Source organism: Amphiura filiformis, chromosome 7 (genome assembly GCF_039555335.1).
Source record: "Amphiura filiformis chromosome 7, Afil_fr2py, whole genome shotgun sequence".
Lineage (NCBI taxonomy): Eukaryota > Metazoa > Echinodermata > Ophiuroidea > Amphilepidida > Amphiuridae > Amphiura > Amphiura filiformis.
In genome coordinates this window covers 64,477,293-64,501,867 of record NC_092634.1, presented here as the reverse complement: position 1 = coordinate 64,501,867, position 24,575 = coordinate 64,477,293, and the positions used below count along the sequence as shown (strand labels likewise).

The 24,575-nt window shown below is 35.6% G+C and overlaps 1 protein-coding gene across 1 annotated transcript; it reads right to left on the bottom strand.

The window, feature by feature from the left end:
• On the bottom strand, nucleotides 1-23,084 carry LOC140157470 (uncharacterized). Its single transcript, XM_072180673.1, has 11 exons — nucleotides 22,725-23,084; nucleotides 19,766-19,880; nucleotides 17,475-17,599; nucleotides 15,355-15,483; nucleotides 11,937-12,127; nucleotides 8,168-8,286; nucleotides 6,743-7,011; nucleotides 5,900-6,061; nucleotides 5,481-5,616; nucleotides 2,305-2,572; nucleotides 1-1,465 (listed from the first exon to the last, which is right to left on the bottom strand). The coding sequence occupies exons 2-11, from the start codon at nucleotides 19,865-19,867 to the stop codon at nucleotides 1,269-1,271; spliced, it is 1,698 nt and encodes a 565-aa protein (XP_072036774.1). The 5' UTR covers nucleotides 19,868-19,880; nucleotides 22,725-23,084; the 3' UTR covers nucleotides 1-1,268.
• Nucleotides 23,085-24,575: the final 1,491 nt, after the last annotated feature.

Here is a 24,575-nt window from a genome sequence, read left to right as displayed (position 1 = left end):
TTTTGTGAATCCAATGGTTTAATGACATTCAATTCCCTTTTGTTCGGTGCATTCAATATCAACTGCGGTGCACCTGTAATTACTGCAGCATCAACAATACGATATTATTTGAAACAAGAAGACTCATTTTAACTTTCGAAAATCAGTTATTAATTAATGTACGACGTTACTTTTACTTTACTTTTAACCATCAAAATGAACAAAAGTTTCTTAAAGTTTTTGTTTTGTCAATGTTGCAATGTATTTAATGTAAATACGGTCCTTCTCTTTCAAATTTCAAGATATTGAGACTTTACCAAGTCAATATAATCAGATTAATATTTAAATCACATGTTGCAAAAAAGACAACTTTTTGATGTAAAGTCAAGTCAAATATATATTAAAAATAGTGTGATTTTGCAATGATCTACGATACGCAAGAAGTGTTAATATTATTGTAATAAAACTCTACAAATAAAAGAGTAACACTAACCCTACAACAATAAAATGTTATCTGTGACACAGCCTGGGAAACTGAATATTGCCCCCGAGCCACCAACATATGATAGCATTATCATATTCGAGTTAGTGACTCGGGCTGACGCCTTCGCTGTCACCAGTTCGCACTATTGGTGCTTGCCCCTCAAGCGTCCGCAAGCGTCTTTGATAGCAACTACCGTACTGAATACCAAGGCTTTAATGGATTATACGTCGCTATATAAATATGGGTGTCTGCGACTGAACGCGGTACGTGAACGAGTGAGTTCCATTTACAAAGGGCAGTCTTCAGTAAACGGCTCTTTTCAGAGCCATCAGTAGGCAAAGGCGGCCTACGTGTCTCATGTTTAGGTACTTTGTCCTGAAGAAGTCAGAGCTATTCCTGACGAAAGCTTGACAGAAATAAACTTGTCCGACGGTGAACCCGCTAAAAACAAACTAATTGTTATGAACTCCCGTCGTAAAAGCCTATCCCACAAGATGTCCATTTAGTGTTCAAGAGTGCCAATTGGTTACCTTGGTATCACGTGACATCGTGCATTCACGTACCGCGTTACCGTTGATTTAATAAACCTGTCTACTGACTTGAGACGGAAGGCAGTACTCCGTGTTTGTATTCAAATTATATTCATATAGCGATAAGATTTAAAGCTGAAAAATATATTTAAAATAATGTTCATATTGTTACAATGGAGATCTCTCCTATTTCTATTTCTTTACAATTTACATCACCACTACCGTTGCTTTTAAACATACAGCCTGCATCCCAACAAATACTAGTACGAAGTCGCTCAAGAAATCGTCTCTATATCACAAGTATTTGGGCAGCATAACTGGTAAGGGATCATTTTAAGATCACTGGTCACGTGAACAGTTTCGTCCGGTAGCGTGAGAGAGCACTCCTCAATGTCTGTGACATCATCGATAGGTACAAACAGCTCTAGAGGACCACGGCTGCAGATCGGAGCTTGTGTTGGAGGTATAGCATCTGGTTTTATAAAGGCAAAAGAGACAACAATAAGATTAAAATTACATATCATAGTGATTTTGGCAGAGTGACGAGTAATTATTCTAAAAAAAGGTGTCAATTAGTTTGAATGGGAATATCCATTCGCATAGTGGCACCGTTTATTGTTATCACAGGTTAGTCAGTATTAGAAACTCGTGGGTTTTTTTTCCAAGCGATGAAAAAAGAAAACCATATTCTACGTGCCCGACCAACCCATATTTTACAAGAATTGGTAAACCAATTTTTACAAATGAATGCCAAATTTTTCAAAAATTGTCAAATTTCAAAAATATCAACAACTATTTTTTTAGGTATTCCTCCAAATTTCAAAATATTTATAGATTTTGGTGATTTTTGGGGTCATTTGGTGTAGAAAAGAGTCTTTTTTGTCGCCTTACGCACTATTTACAGTGCTTAGTACTCGTTGTGATTATTTGTACAAACACTTCGACAATCTTGAGTATAGTAGTGTGGTGTTAGTGCTTTAAGGCTGTTGCGCTGCAAGCGTACTGACAAGTCGCCTTGTACGCGTGCGTATAGGCTCTACGGGATTCGGTTGGCGATTTGGAAACTCGACCAGCCTATCAGTACCGGAGGCTATTTGTTAATGACTTTTAGAATTACATCTGAAGTTTTTCCCACTCAGCAACGATATGATTGGTAAGCATTCAAACACGTCTTTTAACATTGACGAAGAGAGCCTAGCGTGCGATGTTAAATCTTTCTGTAAACCAATTCAAGCTTTACTTGACAAATGCGTAAACCACAAATTAAGCTCATGTCTATGTGTAATACAGTAGAGAGGCCTAGGCATTTACCTGTAACATCTATGCGCCACTCAGCCGCATTAGATCCACATCCAAGTCCCGACTCAGGTAAAGCTACTCCTTGGTCAAGTCTCAAAATAAATTCCTTTGTCTGGCCTGTAGGCGTGTCATCAAACAACGAGTCCCTTGGTGGAATAAAAATCAAGCTAGACCCATCACTAAATGACACTGTCCTGCTTCTTGCAAGGATTTCGAAGACGACATCATTACTTATTGGATCAATAAGCCGGATGTATGCTGCGCTATTTGGTCGCTTGATCTGAGGGAAATAAAATTTGATCAAGTACTATAAGCATAAGGATTATGGAATTGAGAAACTGGCAGGAGTCATCAACAGAATGTATGATGATGGGATATTTCCGGAAGACCTGAACAAATCAATCTTTATTGCTCTTCCCAAGAAACCTGGCGCTGTGGATTGTGAACAACACCGTACAATTAGCCTTATGAGCCATATTACAAAGATAATTCTAAGAATCCTGTTACTCCGTGCAAGAAGTAGAATAAAACCTGAGATTGGTAAAGAGCAGTTCGGCTTTGTAGAAGATGCTGGTACCAGGAATGCGATTTATGTCTTGAGAATGATAACAGAGAGAGCGGTAGAGATGCAGAAGGATGTTTTCATGTGTTTCATTGACTACTCAAAAGCCTTTGACAAGGTGAGACATGATCAGCTTTTTGAAGATCTTGGTAAGCTAGACCTGCATGGAAAGGATCTACGACTGTTGCAGAACCTTTATTGGAACCAAACAGCGTGCATAAGGGTGGATGGAGATTGTAGTGAATATACAAGCATTAAGAGAGGAGTCAGACAGGGATGTGTGATGTCACCAGATCTCTTTAATTATTACAGTGAGCTGATCCTAAGGGAGCTAGAAAAGGAAAATGGTCTCGGTATAGGTGGACATAACATCACGAACATAAGATATGCAGATGACACTGTCCTATTAGCTGAGTCTGAGGAGGATCTGCAAAGGCTTCTTGATGTGGTGGTTCAGGAAAGTGAGAGGAAAGGTTTATCGTTAAATTGCAAGAAGACAGAATGTATGGTGGTATCAAAGACTGAAAGCCCAACATGCATATTGAAGGTGAAAGATCAAAGAATTAAGCAGGTTTCCTCCTTCAACTACCTTGGCAGTCTAATCACAGAAGATGCCAGATGTATTAAGGAGGTTAAGAGAAGGATTGCACTGGCTAAGTCTGCGTTCTCAAAATTAGACAAGATCCTAAAAACAGTGCCCTCAGTATAGAGACCAGAATTCGGGTACTCAACTGCTATGTCATCCCTGTATTAATGTATGGAAGTGAAGCATGGTCAATAACAACAGACATTAAAAGAAGATTGGAGAGCTGCGAGATGTGGTTCCTTAGAAGAATGATGAAGATCCCGTGGACTGAGAAAGTGTCTAATGACGATGTCCTAAGTAGAGCAAATGTGAACAGGAAGCTGTTACGTGAAATCAGAGTTAAGCAGCTCAAATTCCTTGGTCATATCCTCAGAAAGGATGGTTTCGAGAACCTAGTATTGACAGGAAGAATAGAAGGAACAAGGAGCAGAGGCAGGAAGAGAGTGATGTGGTTATCAAATCTGAAAGACTGGCTAAAAGAAAGGGGAGCTGAACATAAAGCGACAGAGCTTCTGGAGATGGCTTATAACAGAGAATTGTGGCATGACATGATCGCCAACGTCTTAGGATATGGCACCTAGAGAGAGAGAGACTATAAGCAAAACAAAGTTTAAAATGATCACCTCTGCGGTATAATTTCAACAAACAAGGGAAAAATTCAAAACCATTAAACTCATTAGTAAGTCTTGATATTGGAATCGGAGAGTTATACGTTATACAGACTGTAACAATAAAAACTATACAATTGCACATTTTCTTTTTAGAAAAGTGATCATGGCAACAAAGTTACATCTTGGTCAACAGAAAAAAATGTCCAGAAAACGAGTTGGGCCACTTTTGACATTTTCGCACGTATCAAGCTTGCATCGCATAAAATGCACTTTCATGGTTAGCAATAATTATTGCATTGTTGATTTCCCAAAAATAATAAAATCTGTAAAATCTTGGAAGTGTACTGGGCAGTTTCTTTACTAGTTTAGGTTCAAACGCTATGCCCGATTTTACTTAATCATCGCCCGAGTTGATGGGCCACTTTTTGCCATGTTCGCACGTATCAAGTTTGTACCTTTCATGTTTATCGTCAAAGATTTCGGATTTCAAAACAATAGCAAAGGTTTTTCATGTTTCTCTTTCACTTGACATTTGGTAAATACAAATTTATAAATAACAACACTTAAAATTAAATGCGCCATTGTTTAGAATTACCCATCTCAAGAACACTGACCAGATGGTTCATGATTCTACTCAATTCAGTCACCTGTTCTACCCAAAGACACAGAAGTGGCCCGGTTTAGGACTACTTTACACAATTGGCCATTGTATTCGCTCGTAGACCATCGATTTTTATTAAAAGAAAGCTTAGGTAATAGTTTACATATTTTGGTTACAACCTATATTGCTCTGTTTCTCATATTGACGAAGCCCAAATGGTGGATGATTTCGTATCATTCCTAGGCTCCTCATATAACATGGTCCTTTAGCACTATCGGTGCCCTGCTAATAACCGATGACCCCTTTCATTTTACTCTGCATAATGGTATCGAGGCGGTTTGTTGTTGTTGTTGTTGTTGTTGTTGTGTGGAATATACGAATCGTAGTTATCTAGGATTCGCCAGCATACAAAACAATTTCCAAATAAGCTTGCATCATGTTATATGTAATCTTATTTGTATTTTAAAGGAGGTCTTCGGCAAGCAGAACATTATGCCTTATCGGCAACCACGAATCACATGTGGTTATTTAAAACAAACCCATATTGACCATAAAAGCAGAATAAAAACAGATGTCTCTCAACACGCGATATTCAAAATTCCCGCGCCGAAATTGTCTAGAGCAATGACGTCATGGTTATTTGTACTTAACTGTCGCCAACCTTCATTGTATCACCGGGGCGTCATTGCACCAGACAATTTCGGCGCCCGCGAATTTGAATATCGTGTGTATAGACACGGCTGTTTTTATTTGCTTGATGATAGTGTTCCTAACATACCAGGCACAATATTCTGATTAGCGTCAAAAATTATATTAATCTAAACTCACTTGGCTGTTGAAGCGCACTTCAAATGCATGCCCTGCTTCAATGGCTCCGTTAGGTGCAGGATTGCTTGTATCTGGGCTGACTTCAATTGGATTTTCTTCAACGTACACAAATGTGCAAGACATGCCGCTGGTAAAACTGGAAAATATATAATTCATAAATGGCTGAATATTAAAGGCAAACACTGCACAAACTAATGATCGATAAGTCGTTGAAATAGCATATATGAAAGTTATAAAAGTGTTTTTGCATTATATTCCGCTGACATAAACGGGATAGCATCACAAGATCAACTATATTTTAACAAGATATAACAATGCAATGAATTGCATCTCATGTTAACATTTCTCTGAAATCCAAACACGAATTATGTCAAGTGAATCCATAGCGCTATTAGGCGAATCTTTACGGTAAAATATACCTGTTTCGGTCCAGCGCGCTGAAACAAACTGGATGTTTCCCAATATTTGCCGTAGTTGGATCCCAGGATAGGGTGATCATCTTGCGGAGCGGAGATTCAGGGTCGTTTACTAATTCTGATGACTGCATACCGTAAGGCTTTTGAGTTCTTATTTTAGAAATTCTAGAATCGGATAAATAATAACAATCCGCATAGTTATAATTATAATACATGCATGATAAACACGACAAAACATATATTTTACTATTATTTGCAGCCACTAAATTTTCTATTTCTATATTAAACGTCATACTATTGATTTTGGTATCATCGTCACGATAGAATAGCTGCGGTTCTCCTTTTATCCAGTGATACCAAAATAATTACAAACATAAACAATATAAAGTGAGTGCCCTCGCAATATTAGGAAATTCTAACGTACACACTTATATGCACACGAAAGTACAATGTACATAGAAAATGGATTCTCGGGCCAAAAGCCCAGGAACATGCAATTTTTACTACAAAGTATCTAAATATGACAGGAAATGTCATGACATAATTAAAGTCCATTCCTTAGGATAATAAAATTTCACAGGTGCAAAATAACAATAATGGATTTTACTGAATACACAGTTATAGTGGGCTTCTGACCCCCTCTCCTCCATGGTCGACTTTGAGGGTCTGGCCCGGTCATGGTTGCCCCCCCCCCCACACACACACACAGGATATCTCACTCTACACCACTGGTAGTATGGGGAGTTAATACAAAGCCAGTAGCATTAGATGTATTCGTCAAAATATATTACATATTCAGCAAATGTTCAATAAGTTCAAGAAAGAAGCAGATCTAGAAACACTTACGGTTTTGATGCATCTCCAGCTTCAGCACGAACGATCATCTCGAAGTGTTCTCCCGGTCGCACCGTTATACAAGATGGTGGGTCGACGATGATTGGTTTCAAACAAACTTCAGTTTCTTGTTCAACGAGTAAGAGAAATAGCAACGACACCTTGCTGAGAGCTTTGCTCTTTCTGTTGTATGGTCTGGCGTAGTCTTCTATTATGACGTTGACTGCATGATAGCCTTCTCCAACGTCTGACGTATCATAGTAAAGACTACAATCTTTCTTCTGTAGTTTACGAAACACAACCAAAATGATTACACTTACTCCCCAATTCCAGAAAAAATACAGCACTAATTTTTGAGATTAAAAAAATATATCAAGTTCTGCCAAATGAAACATAGCTCAATCCTAATCATTCTTTTAGTCCTAACTATTTTACTAATTTTTTGACAAAAAGAGCCAAAAACATGCATTTTCGGCATGTTTACTGACAATCGAGTCACAAAAATCACAGACTTGGAACAAGTCTAAGCATTCAAAATATTGTGTATTATGCCGAAATTTTGCTCTAATTTTCACTTTTTTGTGTTACTTTTAATTAAATGGTTGGTTATAAGAATGAAACATGTCGTTTCCAAAATTTGGAATGCATAAACTAAAATTAGTCTTAGTACAAGTCTTGGTACAGGGCTTGATTGTCACAGCATACGAACAACACCCTAAAAACACATGTTTTTGGCCCTTATTTCCAAAAATCAGCTAAATATTAAAATTTGACTTTTATTGCTAGTTAGAACTAAAGGATTAGGATTTAGCTATGTTTCAGTTGGCAAAACAGAATAATATATTTTTTTTGGAATAGGGAGTAGTTTAGACCTTTAAGCTTTATTCCCATTTATTAATCTAATAAACAATTATCATAAAAAAATATAAAGGACACCGAGAACTTGAAAGAAGGGTCTCGATGAAGGAAGAGGGTTTCAAGTGACAGAAATGTAATTCATCCTTTAAATATAAAACGTTGTCTTTTCAATACGTTTGCCCTTTATGTTAACAAAAATGTAACGTTCGTTTAACGTGATTTCCGAATTTGTAACGATTTCCCCGCCCATATGTAGCACCAAATCTTAAGTTAACTTTTTCAACTAAATCGTGCCTCTAGCCTAATCCAAATACTGCCACTGTGACCTGATCATAGCACGTTTTATCGTGACAACTACACACATCCACTATTGGCTGAACTCAAAATTATACCATATATCACATATCACATAAAATAAGGATATAGCGACTCAACATTTTTAATGGGCTTATAGGTTACATTTTTTAATTGAAAGGGCAACACCCCAACACATTTTTGGCTAGGACAAACGAGGCATCACAATTCGCAAACCGTACTGAATATGTAATTTTTATTGTTATAAATGTTCAATTGGCGTACCTGTATAGTCAGGCCATCTGTTTGAGGCCCACACGCTTTCATGTTGCCATCTCCTGGGCATTCGTCTTTTCTAATGTCAGCATATCGGCATCGGATGATATCATTATCAGGATCGCTGACTGAAAAACAATGAACACCAGTGAAACAAACATGTCCATACTGGCAACACTGTGTTTTCCCTTTGGTTGCATGACTCAGCTTTTTTAGTAGTAGACATGTCGACACCAAATAGCCCCGACTAGTCTACTATTGACAAATAATACCAGTGCAAAAAGCATGTCGCTGTAATTTCCTCATACCGTGAACACTGTATTTTCTCTAGGGTTTAATACATGACTTGCATGTGTTAAGGGGGTACTACACCCATGCATTTTTTTTTGCATTTTTTTGCATTTTGTGAAGAAATGAGAAAAAGAAATTGGACAAAGTGGTATGCAAAATGAAGGGGCAAATCTTCTCGTTAAATTGGTGGCATCAGTATCAATGAAGCGTACATGCTTCTAATGATATAAGCCAAAAGGTGGTACATCACTGATGTTTTAAATTCACTTCATTTTGGAAAGCTTACTATCAACGGATTTCGTTAAAATTTTGGATATGTGTTGCTAACACATTAGGGAAATATTGTTGATATGTAAAATGGGAATAAGCGGTCCCTGATCTCTTTTATGACTTCATGAACTTGGTGCTCCACAACTATCAAAAAACGAACCGGTTAAAATGCTTCTATTTTCAATGTTGAGCTATATTTTGTATTTTGAACTTGCAACACTATTTCACTGAAACTTAATTAAGCCATAGGTAACAGGTTACCACAACCACACTACAGCAATGTTGAAAAAGATTGTATTTTTGTCACCCATACCACCATATTAGGTAGTTTTCCGTAAGCTTCATTTTTGTGATTTTGGTAACTATTTTATATTTATTTGCCCAATTCATCTCAACTAGGCAATCTAAATTGTACTCACCATTTACATCCCAAGGTATTTTATTATATCCACCTCACATATTTCCATTATATATCCAGTAACAGACAAAATATCAAAATTGATGCCTCATTATGACATGTATGATATCACAGACTACCACATGTTGATGCCTGAATTTGACCTGAACCAATTGACCTATAACCTGACCTTTGATGACCTTATAGCCTTTTTTAATCTCTTTTCCTAACACCACATTATAGAAGATTACATGGTGTACTATTAAATTGTCTATGTGGAAGAGATTAGGCCTATTTAATTTATTCAGTGTTATAATCAGTGAGTACATTTCTATAGATGGTATAACAAAGGATTTAATGTATTCTATTCATGCCCCCTACTTGAACATGTTGAAAAGAATAAATTATGGACAATTTATGGTTTGTTATGAAACACGCATCTGAGTTACCAGGATACATGTAAACAAAAAATATATAAGGCTAACATGACTTACTATACAATGGTTTAAAAGCACCTTTTTTTATTATTATTTTATTTTTTTCTTTATTTCACATGATCCGTGCATATATTGCCTAGCTATAAATGAAAAAATATTTTTTTAGAGCAATCAAACCAATACATGGGTGTAGTACGCCCTTAAAGAAGTGTTGTACAAATAATTGTATTATCTGACACTTGTTCAGAGTGCACTAGTAAAACTGGTCTTGTTTCGGAACTCTCATTACAAGCTTGCTCTGGCTTTCAGCAATTCCCCTTCTTCTTGCAACCGGCCTCTTCATCCGCTTAAACTGCATCTAGCTGCATCCAGGGATAGACAGATTTCAACCATATAAGCTAAAACTGTCCATTTGACTTTGACCTGGCTGTAACCTTTCACCTAGCTACTATAATTAAAACGTAATTTCGCTCTAAAACAACATGCGACGGTGACATGGTTAGGTCATGTGACTCGACTTTGGTCGGTGCATATGTGATGTTCACAGATAAGGGGTCGAAGGTTATTAAGGGGTCATTTACGGTCAAAATCTAAAGAACTTTAGATGTGTGAAATAGCTAGACGATGTCACTTGCACACATTCATGGCCATTGACTGATGTTTACTGATGGTCACAGATTTGGGGTCAAAGGTAATCAAGGGTCATTTGTGGCACTCGATAAAATGCTAATTAATGGTAGGGGAGGTCTATGATAGTCTCGACCCCATAGGTCAAAGTTCAAGGTCAAATATTAAAATCTACAAACAAGCTCCGATTGAAATTCACCATGAATAATTCTTGTGACATCCTAAAGACAAAACAAGTACAGTTTACCCCATCCGTGACCTAGGAGTCACGTTATGGAGGTCAAAGGTTAAATCTCCGACATGCTTCAATTGGGCTCAAATTCGATGGTAATATCATTGTGACACTCTAAACCCGAGAAAAATGCATTTAATGACATTTGTGACCGAGGGATCAAGTTACAGGAGTCAAAAGTTCAAATTACTAAAATCCTTGGATTTAGCTCAAACTCGATAATAATAATCCTTGTGAAATTATAAACACCAGAATAATGCATTAAATGCAGCTACTGAAAAAAAAATTCATATCTGCTAGATTATGTCATTTGCACACATGCATAGCCATTGAATGATGTCTTCTGGGGTGTCACAGATTTGGGGTCAAAGGTCATTTCTGGCACCCGATAAAAAGCTTAGAATTTAACCAAACCCCACTAACGTTGTTACTTGGCCGGCTTAAACCTAGATTCTATGATTCTGGTTTTTATCTTCTTTATTGTATGAGTTGCCCAGAAATCACAAACGAATTAAAGCCTTAAGGTTGGTCTGAACCCTGGAATTATGGAAACTTTCGGGCCTCATAACTTCTAAATTGTTGGTCTAAAGTATATAAAAGTATACATATTTAGAATGGCAAAGACTTGATAAGTTCATCTGTGAGGTCAAATTTGGGCCAAAATGGCACTTTTGGCCCAAAATCCCAAAAATAACGGTTTTTGTTCCACTTCTTTTTGTGCACCGTAACAAAAAAATTCTTGGGCCAAAAGTTTTTTGAAACTAATTTTTTAAAACTAGATCAAAATATCTAGGACCCGTTTTTTCATTTTTTTGAATTTTGACCAATTTCACCAAAAATATTTGAAATTTGTGCCAAAATCGGGCTTTTTATGATTTTTTTTTTTAATCAGCATTTTTTGACCATTTTTGGCGCAAATTTCTCAAAGTTAGTCGAAATTCAAAAAAATGAAAAAACGGGTCCCAGATATTTTATCTAGTTTTTAAAATTAGTTTCAAAAACCATTATTTTGGGGATTTTGGGCCAAAAGTGCCATTTTGGCCCAAATTTGACCTCTCAGATGAACTTATCAAGTCTTTGCCATTCTAAATATGTATACTTTTATATACTTTAGACCAACAATTTAGAAGTTATGAGGCCCGAAAGTTTCCATAATTCCAGGGTTTAGACCAACCTTAATGTACAATCTTTTTAAATTTTTAGATTTTTCTTTTTTTCTTGAAAAACATTGGAAATCTGCAAAGAAACAACATCATAAACTTAACCTCTATCATAATCTGAAAAATTATGATAATAATTATGTCGGACCAACAGAAAATCATCCCGTTTTACTCCCAATGGGTGAATTTGACAGTTTGCTCATAGATCTAAGTTGAAACATGCGTAAGTATTACAAATATGCCAAAAAATCGGTTTTGAAAAAAAATAAAGGTATATTCTGAAAAAAAATCGTACATTAAGGCTTTTTAAAGCACTTAAAAGTGCCAATGCAAATAGATAAAAAGGTCAGCGTAGCTGCCTTACCTGCAATACGCAATTTATACTGGCAACCCTTGTAGAATTTCTCTAGTGGAATTAGCGCTGGTTGCGGGGAGGAGTTAATGGTTCCATCACGGCGCGGAATGAGATTGACGGTCGTTAGCATCTTCCATCCTTTAGCTCCCCCTGTCGGATTTATGGGGCTTTGCAAACTAATCCAGCAGCAATGTTCGTAACTATGGAATTTTAAGAAATAAAGAACAGGACAATTGTGACCAAACGCGATTGAATAGAGGCCGTCAGCGTGACGTCATATGCCGCCATCTTGTGGGTACACGCTGTGATGGTCGTTCGATCTCATCCATGCGTGATCAGCAAAATCACCGCGTTGATGCGTGATAACAGCTGCGTGGCAAGCTGCGCCCTGCGCGTAGTGTACGACGCGTGAACACGCAGATCATTTGTACCCACAAGATGGCGAAAGGCTGACGGCCTCTATTAAGCATGACAGCGGCATTAGAATTTACAGTGTTTGTTAGTAGTGGCCCCTTTGTCCAAAGAGTTATTAGACCGAAAGGGGTTAGTCTTCATGAATCTTTGAATGCCCAAAATATTTAAATGGGACATGGCCCTAGTGGGACATGGACCTAGTGGGACATGGCCTAAGTGGGACATGGCCTAAGTGGGACATGACCCTAGTGGGAATGACCTAAGTGGGACATGGCTAAGTGGAACATGGACTAAGTGGGACATGGCCCAAGTGGGATATGGACTAAGTGAGATTGGACTAACTGGGTCTGGAAAAAGTGGGATTTGGACCAAATGGGATTGGACTAAGTGGGATTGGACCAAATGGGATTGGACCAAGTGGGAATTGCCCGGACAGCCCGACTTGAACTTCATCATTTGTACAAATATTTTTGATTGAGGTATACAATGAAAAATATTAAATATATTACTCCCATTACGTAATTAAGATACCACACTTAAAATATGATTTTTTTATGATGTGCTCTCAGGTCCCACAAAAATAATGTGCAAACATTGCGATCCGAGTCCTTTATAGCATCTTGAAAACATTGTTAAAAACTTCAAGTGTTTTGTGCTTTTGTTTTGTTGTCTCGTTATTTTGTCAACATGTATTTTGCGATAACGTTTTGACAACATTTTCAAAATGTTGTTGTAATGTGTTTTGTTACCACGAAACATTTTCATGACCTCTATAATATAACCAACGTTAAAATATTATTTTGAATGCTTTGACCAAAATGCGTTTAAAACACGTTTATAATGTTTTCAGAACATTTTTGTTGTTGTCAGGGGGCATATTGTGTCTCTTCTCGCATAATTTTTTGCGTTATTTCAAAGTTCAATCAAACTTAACTTTTTATCTTCCTTTATCCAAGTAGCAACAAGAGGAGATCATGTTTTAAAGTCCCCCAGAACTACGAGGGGGGATGAGCAGAAACCACTTTTTGTACATAGCCATAATTTCCCAATTTGTGAGAGCATAACATTATGACGTCATAGCAATATTATGTGGAGAGAATGTTTAATATATAGGAATTAAGGGGTTGCAAACCACCACTTGTAAGCTCTTCTATAATTGAAGACCGAATTAAAAAGACTAGTTTGCGTATGACGAACTGTCAACCAGACCAAAATGCTGTACTGCGCAGGTCAGTTACCAATCACGTCGCTCCTTTACCCTGCCGTCAGACGCAAACTAGTCTTTTTAATTCGGTCTTCAATTTTAGCTTTTTTTGCTTCAGTAAGACGAGGGTTGCATATTAACTCTCACGATTGTTTCTGATGCTGACATTAGACTATGCATTCAACTGGGTCAATAGCTTTTTAATCACAAAACCAGCTGAACAATATACGATATCAGATATGATATGTCTGCTACAGACTGCACTTAAGGGATCTGGAATGAGCGTTTTGAGCGTCTCGACAGTATTTTTTTGTGGGACATGAGAGCACATCAGACATATCGAATTGCATTCTGAATACGAAGAATGTCTTTCAGATATCAAATACTTTTCATTTTTTGAAATTCACGATATAATACAAATTTTATGACAAATTATTAAAATTTGATATTTTTCACATTTTTGATATATAACAGTCCTCGTAGTAAATTTTATAAATCTATTGATATATTCTTAAAGTGTATGTAGCAGGGAGGAAAAGCCGACGGTCAATTGAAAATTTTGACCTTTCATATTGAAGATATGGATTTTTATTCCCAAAAGACCTAATTTTTTTTTGTGTTTTGGGGAAAAAATTTCAATTGATCGTCGGCTTTTCATCCCACCTACATACACTTTAAATATAAATCATCAGATTTATAAAGTTTACTTCGAGTACTATTAAATATCAAAAATATCAATTTTTAATCATTTGCCATAAAATATGTATTACATTGCGAATTTCAAAAAATCAAAATTATTTGATATCAGAAGGACATTCTTAGTATTCAGAATGCAATTCGATATGTCTGATGTGCTCTAATGTCCCACAATAAATACTGTCCAAACGTTCATACCCAATCACTTAAAGCTATAACTTTATTTTAAACTGTCGCGATTTGATAGTTCACAGCATCTTACGAATGGTAGTGAACTTTGGCAAAAATTGAATTGAATTCCATAGCGAGTTTGTAGAAGGATATTACAGATATACTTTTGTAGGTCATGTGGTTTTTGAGTTATGTTGTAAAGTGGGCTGAAACAACAACACTTTTGTAAAACGTACATAGCTCATCAACAACAATAATGTTTTAAAAGTATATGATTTGTAGAATGAACTTATGCATAATCATCAAAGTGTTATTTTTCAGATTTAGATAATGAAAATCGAAGAAAATTTTTGGCTGCATCGACCAACAATAACTAATCTACCCTTAAGGCCATCCTTTATTGTTATTATACGTGTGGTAACATTAAGATCATATTGAGGCATTATTTTGGTAAGTGTTCAATGTTTTATAATACGGGTGTGTGATGGGGAAATATGCCAATGCGTTGATTAATGGCATAATGAATAAAACTCTTTTAAAATAAGGAGGTTTAATCGAGTCAAAATACGACTTTAATGTTTTGTGACTTGACCTAAATCTAACCTATTGACCGCATCAAAAATGTTCACATTTTATCCCATTTCTCAAAAACACAGGCCTGTTAAATTGTTATTGTGCTTTCACAACAATAAAGGACAGAAGAAATGGGAGGACGGGTTAGTGTAGTGGTCTACTCTCTCGTTTCTCACAACTGCTTCTCCCCGCGTTACACACATGTGAGATTGGTTGCCGATCCATGATCGTCCTCACAGGTTTTTCTTCGGGTGCTCCGGTTTTCCTCCTGCACTGTCCCGTCATATTCGGTTGGCATCCCTTGAATATCCTCTGAGCAATATTGGGCTTTTCCTGTTCGAATATTATAAATAAATAAATATCACTTACCTAATAGTAAAATATGGTGTGTCGGGGATGTCATAGATCATGCTTCTATGTCCCAAAGCAAAATCTTGATCTATGTCATAATCATCACATATCCAATCGAGCTTTCTCTGTGCTTGATCAGGAGAACAGCTGTAGGAAAACAAGAAAAACGATTGAAAAAGTCCTGGATCTATCAAAATTCTATCATGATTATTCTTATAAACTCGGTATTTTACCTTGTTCCTTCTTATTTCTGTTTGCTTGTTTGTTTCTCGTTACCTATCAATAACTTCATTCTTATTTCTCGATGAGAAAAAAAAACACATAAAATAAACACAAACAAATTATTGAAAATTTTGTCTAAAGTGTACATACATTATATATTTTCAAAACCCAACTGGCAAACCATTTGTTGATTGCTTTGTGATATTATGTAGTGAGTAGGTTTTATAAAGATATTGGTATTTTTGGCTTTGAAACCAAAGTTAATGCAAAACAATAAACTTCATGCATGTACACTTCATTGCCCCCCCCCCCCGACAGTATTTGTCTCATACCAAATACAAACAAATTTCAACTCGTCTATAGATGATGACACAGGGCCGATATTTGACGGAAAATTAAAGTTGCCCCTTAGGGGCCGTCCACAGAGGGATGGGGTAAAAATCCTGGGCTTGTGTACGTAAGAAAATAAAAAATTGAACAATAAAAAATGAAAGTGACAAATTATGGTATTTTCCAATATTTTACTCACAAATTATAATCAATTGACATAAAAATGTTCGATTCATTTTAACAATTTCTATAACATGTCATGCAAACAATGGTTTTCTTTTTAATTTTGAGTCTAATATGCACAGTGGTCCTATTTTACATTATGCTTAATTTATTAGGATCAATGGCAGCAAAGGCTCTGGTGTGGATTGGGTCACTATTGCGACAAACCCATAGTTTAATTGCAAGAACATACACCGTCACCCTGGTCAAAAAATGTGCTTGGATAGGTAGTTTACAACAGATTAATTACATTCGCCTTGCTATAACCATGATAACATTGAATTGCGTTGACGTAATGACGAAAAATGTTTTTAGGGGAAGTGTTAGCTTTCGTATTGATATAAAAAAATTCTGATTGGATGAAGGGAACACTTGCGGTTTCGACAAAAAACAATTACATAGGCCCATTTTACAGCTAGAAGCTCCACAGCTCATATGATACTATGCACTCAACCGTTTAGTGTAATCACAGACTGCGTGGAGACAATTCACTGCTTGCTGTTCCCTGCCTGGAAGCTCTTGGACGAATATGTGTGCTCAGGTGTATCGAGGTGGAAACTGTGCGTAGATGCTTTATTAGCGAATCGTTTTTGTGTAGAAACCTTTCCATATGACACTTCCCCTTAAAAACACCTTTTTTTCACTAGGTCAACAGATGACGCAATTCAATGTTTATAGCAAAGCGAATGTGGTTAATCTGTTGAAAACGACCTATCCCAGCACAATTTGTGACCAAAATGTAGGTTTTAAAAGTCAAAACCTCAAGTGTTCCTAACAATATTTTTCATATTTTATGTCATTAAATGAAAGGGCACATTTATATAATTGTCCATACTAGCTTCATTTTAATGACCAATGACAAATTCTCTTTAAATTGCAAATCTTGTGCGAAAAGTTACTATTTTCGCCTGTTTTGTCATACGGTTGTAGATTCAATGAACTATGACTTTGCTAGAGAGCACTTACAAATTGAATAAAAATGTAAGCACTAGACAATAAGCAAAATGATACCAAAATTATATAAATAGCATCAATACTTTTTAAGATATGGATACCTTGACTTTTTTGCCAAATTGCTTCTTCTTAGTAATGGGCCAATTAGTTTCTTGCTTTACACAGTATTGAATAGGGATTATAATATAGTTCAACTGTTATTTTTTGATTAAATAAACCTTTTTTTAATAAGTAATTTCGAGGATTTGAAAGTCCACTTAGTCCCACAGTCAAACACGTTTATTATTGTTATTTATTATGGGAATGTCATCTTTCGAGGCATATTATTTACTCAAAAACATGTCTGGCGACTTGTTCCGGGTTTTGTTGGATCTGGTCACATTTATCAATTTCATTCCCTAATCACTTACCTACTGCATATTAACTTTCCACTGGTGTCAAGAACTGTTTGATCTCGCTGTGCATCCGGGGTACACGGGTCAAATCCCGGTTCCGTATGATCATATTTGAAACCAACGCGATAGAGAAGTTCAATCTGTAGAAGACAAAATTTCATACAACAGTTTTAACAGGAAGCCCCGTCTGTCCAGTTCTCCACAGAAGAACTGACAATACACCTGTTACTTTGATGATAGACAGAACAGAATTTACATGGATAAATTTTAATCTTGACTAATTCCCCAAGGAACTTGAGCCAATTTCCGAAGAAGTGCGAGAGCCTTTCATTTATTTTATTTATTTATATTGCTTATGACAGCAAAAAAACCAGAAATACAGTTACAACTTTTGAAATATTGTTAATTATTTGTAGAAAGTCTCTTGTATCTAGGCTGGAAAGTTGGCACTCTTGAGGCTTGTACCGTTTCATTTACTTTTTGGACAATAGAAACCCGGTATCAACTCAATTGATATTAAGGGCGTTGGCTCTTACTAACGTTGTTCCTTGTTATGTAAATGAGAGAGATTACGTAGCTTCTACACGGAGATTTCGGGGCGATTTTTCTATTTCACGTGCATCAAAGTACAGTCAGCTACCTGCACAACAGATTCTTTTTTGTTCTGCAAGGCTCACTCAGTCATTTAATGAGGCAATACAAACGATCGAAATTGGTGTTGAAGTGAGCAAAATTTTGAGTTACACCTTTTCAGTGTAAAATTTTTTCTCAGCCAAATGAAAAGCAATAATTTTCATTTTTTCAGTAAATGGCTGGAAAAACTATAATGCTTGATACTGATTTTTTTTAAATCCTGGTGTTAAACTTAGGCCTGAAATTCAGTCATTTAGTGTAAGATATTCGATTTTTATAGGCTTCAGCTCGGGCCGCGAGCTTTTTCTTGGATCAACCTTTTAGCTTTTCAAAGTAATATAGTTCGCTAATGAAGGATTTTCCCAACTTTCTAAAGCACATCACCGTAAGCTATATATCATAGTTTTGTCAGAATTTCCGTTTTGATTTCACCATCTTTCAATGTCGGCTGAAAAAATTTCTAAATCAACACGAGAAATCTAAAGGCTAGTACTAGCATTGTGGATCGATATCCCTGGGTTTAATAGGAATACCGGCATGGCTATAGTGTTGCCAGAACTTCAATATAGCAAAGAAATTCCCAGACCTATAGCGCTCCTACTGATCATGTTTAACCAGAACACCCAATTGGGGATTTAATCGCTGGTCGGGCAATTTGCTTTCAATGAAAAATTGACCTGGATAACAACAAAGGAAATATCGACTATTTATGCTGGTTGCTCTCGAGATAAAAGTACTCATCATTGCCTACTTTTACTTAGTTTGACATTTTCGGATCATGAATGGAAAAAGGGTAAAACAAAAACGGAAATTCTGACAAAACTATAACATATAGACCCACACGATGTGCTTTACAGAGGTGGGAAATATCTTTCTTTAGCAAACTATGTTAGTTTGAGACGCTAAAACACGAATTCCGTAAAAAGCTCGCAGGCGAATTCAAGGCCTATAAAAATCAAAAATATCACACTAAAAGACACAATTTGATGCTTAATTTTAACACCAGGATTTTAAAAAAATGTATATCCAAGCACCAAGTTTTTAACTGACATTACTGAAGAAAAAAAAAATATTGCTTTATATTTGACCGAGAAAATTAATTTCATAGCAAAAAGGTGTATCTCTGAATTGTGCTGATTTTTACATGTATCGATCGACTTTTAGCGCGACTAAGCATTTCTAAAGAATTGGTTGTCCAGGCGGCAGACTGAGTAAGCATGAAAAGAATTTTCCACACGACTATACAGTGCGAACTAAATATCGTATTTGTATACTAGTGAAATGTAATTAGCAGGGAGTATCTTGTTGAGACGCTCTGATTTCATAAGGCTCTGTTCAAAACCTCTAAAGATATGTTCCCGACTTTCAACTAGAGAACAGAACATTTTGCAATATTTTGCCCCTCTCACTTACGGATAAAAACTGGCTAACTCCGCTGGTTTACAATTAAAACTCGGAAAACAGTGACATTATAGCAAATTTTCTGTCTATTTTTGTTCCACACAACATATCGTTTGACCAATGGCAACGAACTTCAAATATTAAGTGTATTCAAATTGACTAGAAGTCTTAGTTTAAGAATCGAACACATAATGAATAACCACCAAAAATAGTTTTAGTAGAATCCCATTAAAAACAAACAAAAAACCCAATTATTTCTGATAATAATTTACCTGATTTGAGCCGATTGGTCGCCAACTCATTGAACCACCTCGAAAATGACTGGCATCAGTACCATACAATCCCAATAACAATACAACGATGACCGAAAGCATGATTAGTCCTCTTCTGCAAGAAGAACAAAATATTATTCCTATATATGTCTTTTCATTCCATTAGTAGATTGATTTCTAATACAGATGATATGTGACCGTCCACCACAAACCAGCCGTGAAGTCGGCACATTGTATTCTGAGTTACAGTGTACATCTAGTTAGTGCTACATGTATCTCATTTCTAGTACCAGTCAAACACATTTTAAAGTAATCAATAATTCTATTGTTGAAGAGGATGATAAGCTTCTACCTATGTCTATATAATTCTTAAATAGCTCTAGTCTTTATTTACTTTGGCTAAATCCTCTTCAAGTGGTGGGTTACAACGCATTGTATTTTGTCTAGGTGTGTATAACCAACAATTAACCATGAGAGGACATTCCTGAACCTCGTTGACTTGGGGATGATTTGAAATGACCGCCAATTATGACTGATTGATATCTATTACAAGCAATTTGGAAAAGAGACACATGTAGAACCGAAATAAGGTACCATTTTGATGAAAGAGTAAAGTTCAACAAACCATAACCCCGCTTCTTGATAAGTCAAATCATTTTAAAGTTTATGATACATATTTTCTAAACACGAAATAAAACAAAATTGACCGGGCCGACTTTACGGCTGGATTGTGGTGGACGGTCACATATTATATTCCCGGGATTATATTTTATCGACTGTGATTAATACAAGTGCAAATGGGTCACCTGTCAATACTAATCATTATTGAATAATTATGACCCAATAACTATAAGAAAAAGTAATTGAAGACCTGAGCGCAAGAAGACCGTAAGTCAACTTGGCCCCTCAACATGTATACACTAAAGTTGCGTATAGTTTTGTATAATTTGGTAATGTTTTATACATGTTCAGGGGCCAAAACAAATATTTCACAACCTTTCATGATATGATGTTTTCACCCTGGAACATTGTATTAAACATTATAAAACCCTAAGAAACTATACGTAACTTTAGTGTACATGTTGAGGGTCAAGTGGTCTTCTTGCGCTCAGGTCTTCAATTGCATTGAAATATGGTATTAATAACCCGTCAGAAAAGACGTATAGAAAAAAGAGGTTATATTTTGGGTTTTGGTTTTGGTAAAAACGTTTTTTCGCAAATATTTTGACAATTATTTTGTCAAGACTTAACTAACATTATGTTAGAATATTTTGCAGTAAGATTTCAAAAACAATTGAATATTATGAAAACGTTTTATACCCTTTATATACCTTTTATATAACCCGATATTTAAACGTTTTCTCGCAACCTTGTCTAACCTATTACGATTAATGTTTTGTGTTTGCTGGGATAATGGACCGGACACGATTGGTTTAGATTTAAATTGATATGTAATGCCCAAGAATTTTAAATATTACTATTTTGGGTTAAACTTTAAAATTGAGATAATTCAGATGTTATTTAGGTACGTATACTACCCATTCAAGGGACTTCACTACGTTATAATTGTGTGAACTGATTCTATAACGCCTGCTTTAAGGGCTCTGGTATGAGCGTTTGGGCAGTATTTTTGTGGGACATGAGAGCACATCAGACATATCGAATTGCATTCTGAATACGAATAATGTCCTTCTGATATCAAATAGTTTTGACTTTTTGAAATTCGCGATATAATACACGTTTTATGGCAAATGATTAAAAATTGCTATTTTTGATATTAACAGTCCTCGAAGTAAACTTTTTAAATCTAAAGATTTATACTTGAAGTGTATATACCTAGAATGAAAAGCCGATGATCAATTGAAAATTTTGACCTTTTGTATTGAAGATATGAATTTTTTCCCATAAACACCAAAAAATAATGAAAATGTGAACCTTAAATATTGAATATAAACATTTGGGAAAAAATGTATATTCAATATTTAAGGTTCACATTTTCATCTTCATCCCAGCTACATACACTTTACGTACATATCATTATATTTATAAAGTTTACTCCGAGGACTGTTATATATCGAAAATTCTAAAAAATATCAAATTTTGACAATGTCATAAAATTGGTTTTGTATCGCGAATCTCAAAAAATCAAAATTATTTGAAATCAGAAGGACATTCTTCGTGTTCAGAATGCAATTTGATATGTCTGATGTGCTCTCATTTCCCACAAAAAGTATTGTCCAAACGCTCATACCAGCGCCCTTAATTCACGCGGGTGTCGACTGCAGACGACATGTGTCACACAAAAATTAAATTCAAAAATGTCAGAAATGTAAATTGTCATGATTATATTTGGAATCAGCATGAAAAATGCATTAAAATGAGTACAAACAAGCCTAGTATTGGTTCAGTAGTTCTTAACATAACTCTTGATATTTTGAGAAAATATTTCAAAACCTCAACTTTTTCCGTTGAAGCGCAGAGCATTAAAGGATTACGAAACATCAGAAGAAGGTAATAATAAGGCAGCAGTGATAAAGATTACACTGACAGTTAATAATCACCAACGTCGTCGCTATCATATGTGTCTCAACCCTGCTACATTAAGTTTTACGTTCAGCACATTATAATATTGAGCATGATATATGATGCATATTAATAATATTTCGCAGATATGATGTAGCGAAAAGTGTGAAATGGGCCAAATATATATTTGCAATTTGGCATGTGTAAAGCAAAGAATGAAACTTTTACGCAAACCACCAAGGTAATAATCACATAAATGTTATTATGTGCAGCATATTGCTGCTCTTTTTTTCTTACTCTTAAACACAACGCGTGTCGCTCAACGGATACAAATGAAATTAAAACATTATAATGAAAAGTGCAACAAAAGCAAATAATATAAAACAAAGGAGCCATAAAAGAGAAAAATTATGTACATATGAAATTCGATAATTACCTTTAAAACGTTCTTAAGAACTCCTCGTTCTTCTGCTTTTCTCAGCGAAAGCAATAGTAATGTCCACACTTCAACTGACCACAAGTTGACTGACCACTCGGTTCCAGATGATCAAAAGGAGGGTCAAGTACTAAAAGTAATAATGACATACATCCTCTGGCCTCAGCTGGGTACTGGTGATTATTACGCCATAAATTAAACTATGATGAAGATTAAAATATTGACGATACGGTGTCAATTTAATGTTTATGCACACCACCCATTGCATTACCCTTTGCGTGTCTTGTACGAATTTATTGTTAACTCTCTTCACGCAGGTGTCGATTGCAGACGACATGTTTCAAACAAATTTCAGAGATGTAAATGTTCATGAACATATTTGGAATCAGCATGAAAAATGCATTAAAATGAGTACAAACAAGCCTAGTATTGATTCAGTAGTTCCTAAGATAGCTCTTGATATTTTGAGAAAATATTTCAAAATTTCAACTTTTTCCGTTGAAGCGCATAGCTAGCACAAAAAGCATTAAACATTTCTCGCGCAAGTTAATTTGTATACACGCCAGTTCTCACACAATCCAATAAATATTTTTTGTCTTTAGTGGTGTGATTGCAGCGATGTAGAACGGTTACTCCCATGATTCCGTAATATTTAACATAATTACATGAATCTCTTTACCACATGACTAGTTTAAACACCAATCGGATACGGCGTAATCTTTATATGACAGGCATGACAAGGTATGTTCGCTTTCTGTTTTGGTCAACCATGATTTGGTCTTGTAACCCGAATGTACAAATCAGAAAACTTAATAAACAAACAGTAATGTCATCTTTATTCCTTTCAAATCCGTCCGATCCAATATATAAAATTACAAAATATATATATCATAAATTTAAACAAACATATAACACGTACTGTGGAGGCAGATTACTTGCCTATTCTTTCAATTGGCAAAACTATTGTCAAATTTGTATTTTTACAACACAGTGGCATATGGAACAATGTAATACATAATATAATGACCATACATAACTCGCAAAGGCAAGATCGGAATCAACTGAAATACGGTACATATACAGATATTTTGTTATTGACTCGGCCTGTAAAAACCTACGTCAAGTTGATTTTAATGGTTTATTAAGTAGAACCAGAAAGTGGAAATTTACGCTTCAGAAACACAACACGTATTTGATATTATTTGCTAAAGGTTAGAAAAGATTGCTAGAAAACATTTCAAATGTCGGGTTATATTAAAGGTATAAAACTTTTCATACTATTAATAAATATTTTAAATAAACATTAAGATAAAGTTATTCCAAAATATTCTACGGTAATATTAGGCATGTATGTCACAGTGGCTGCTCAATAATTCTGCCACACTGTGCATGCAAGCATAACAGTAAATTGAAAAGCGCACGCATCAAAGTTGTTCAATTTTGGCAAACATCCATGTCGAAAAATTAATTTCCTCATATGTGCTATTTATCACAATTGTTTGAATTTTTGATATATGGTGTGTGAAACCTTTCTGTGACTATCATCGGTTTTTTTAAAAATAAATATTGCTTCGTTTAAGAGCTACTACCTGTTTTTATGGATTGTTGAAGATCCCTCATAAATCAATAAATATAGGCCTTTTGAAAAATCAATACCTACCACCATTTAGCTAAAAAACTAATCTTTCTAAGCATGTAAATTATTTCCGTCGACAACGAATGGCACACTTGAGGAGAACGAGTTAAAACAAAACATTTTTAAAGTGAGTTTAAAGGGAGTAATATTTCAAACCACAATAGCTCTAAGCCATTGTGTGTGTCCAAGGCCACACCATTTTTTGTATACGCGGT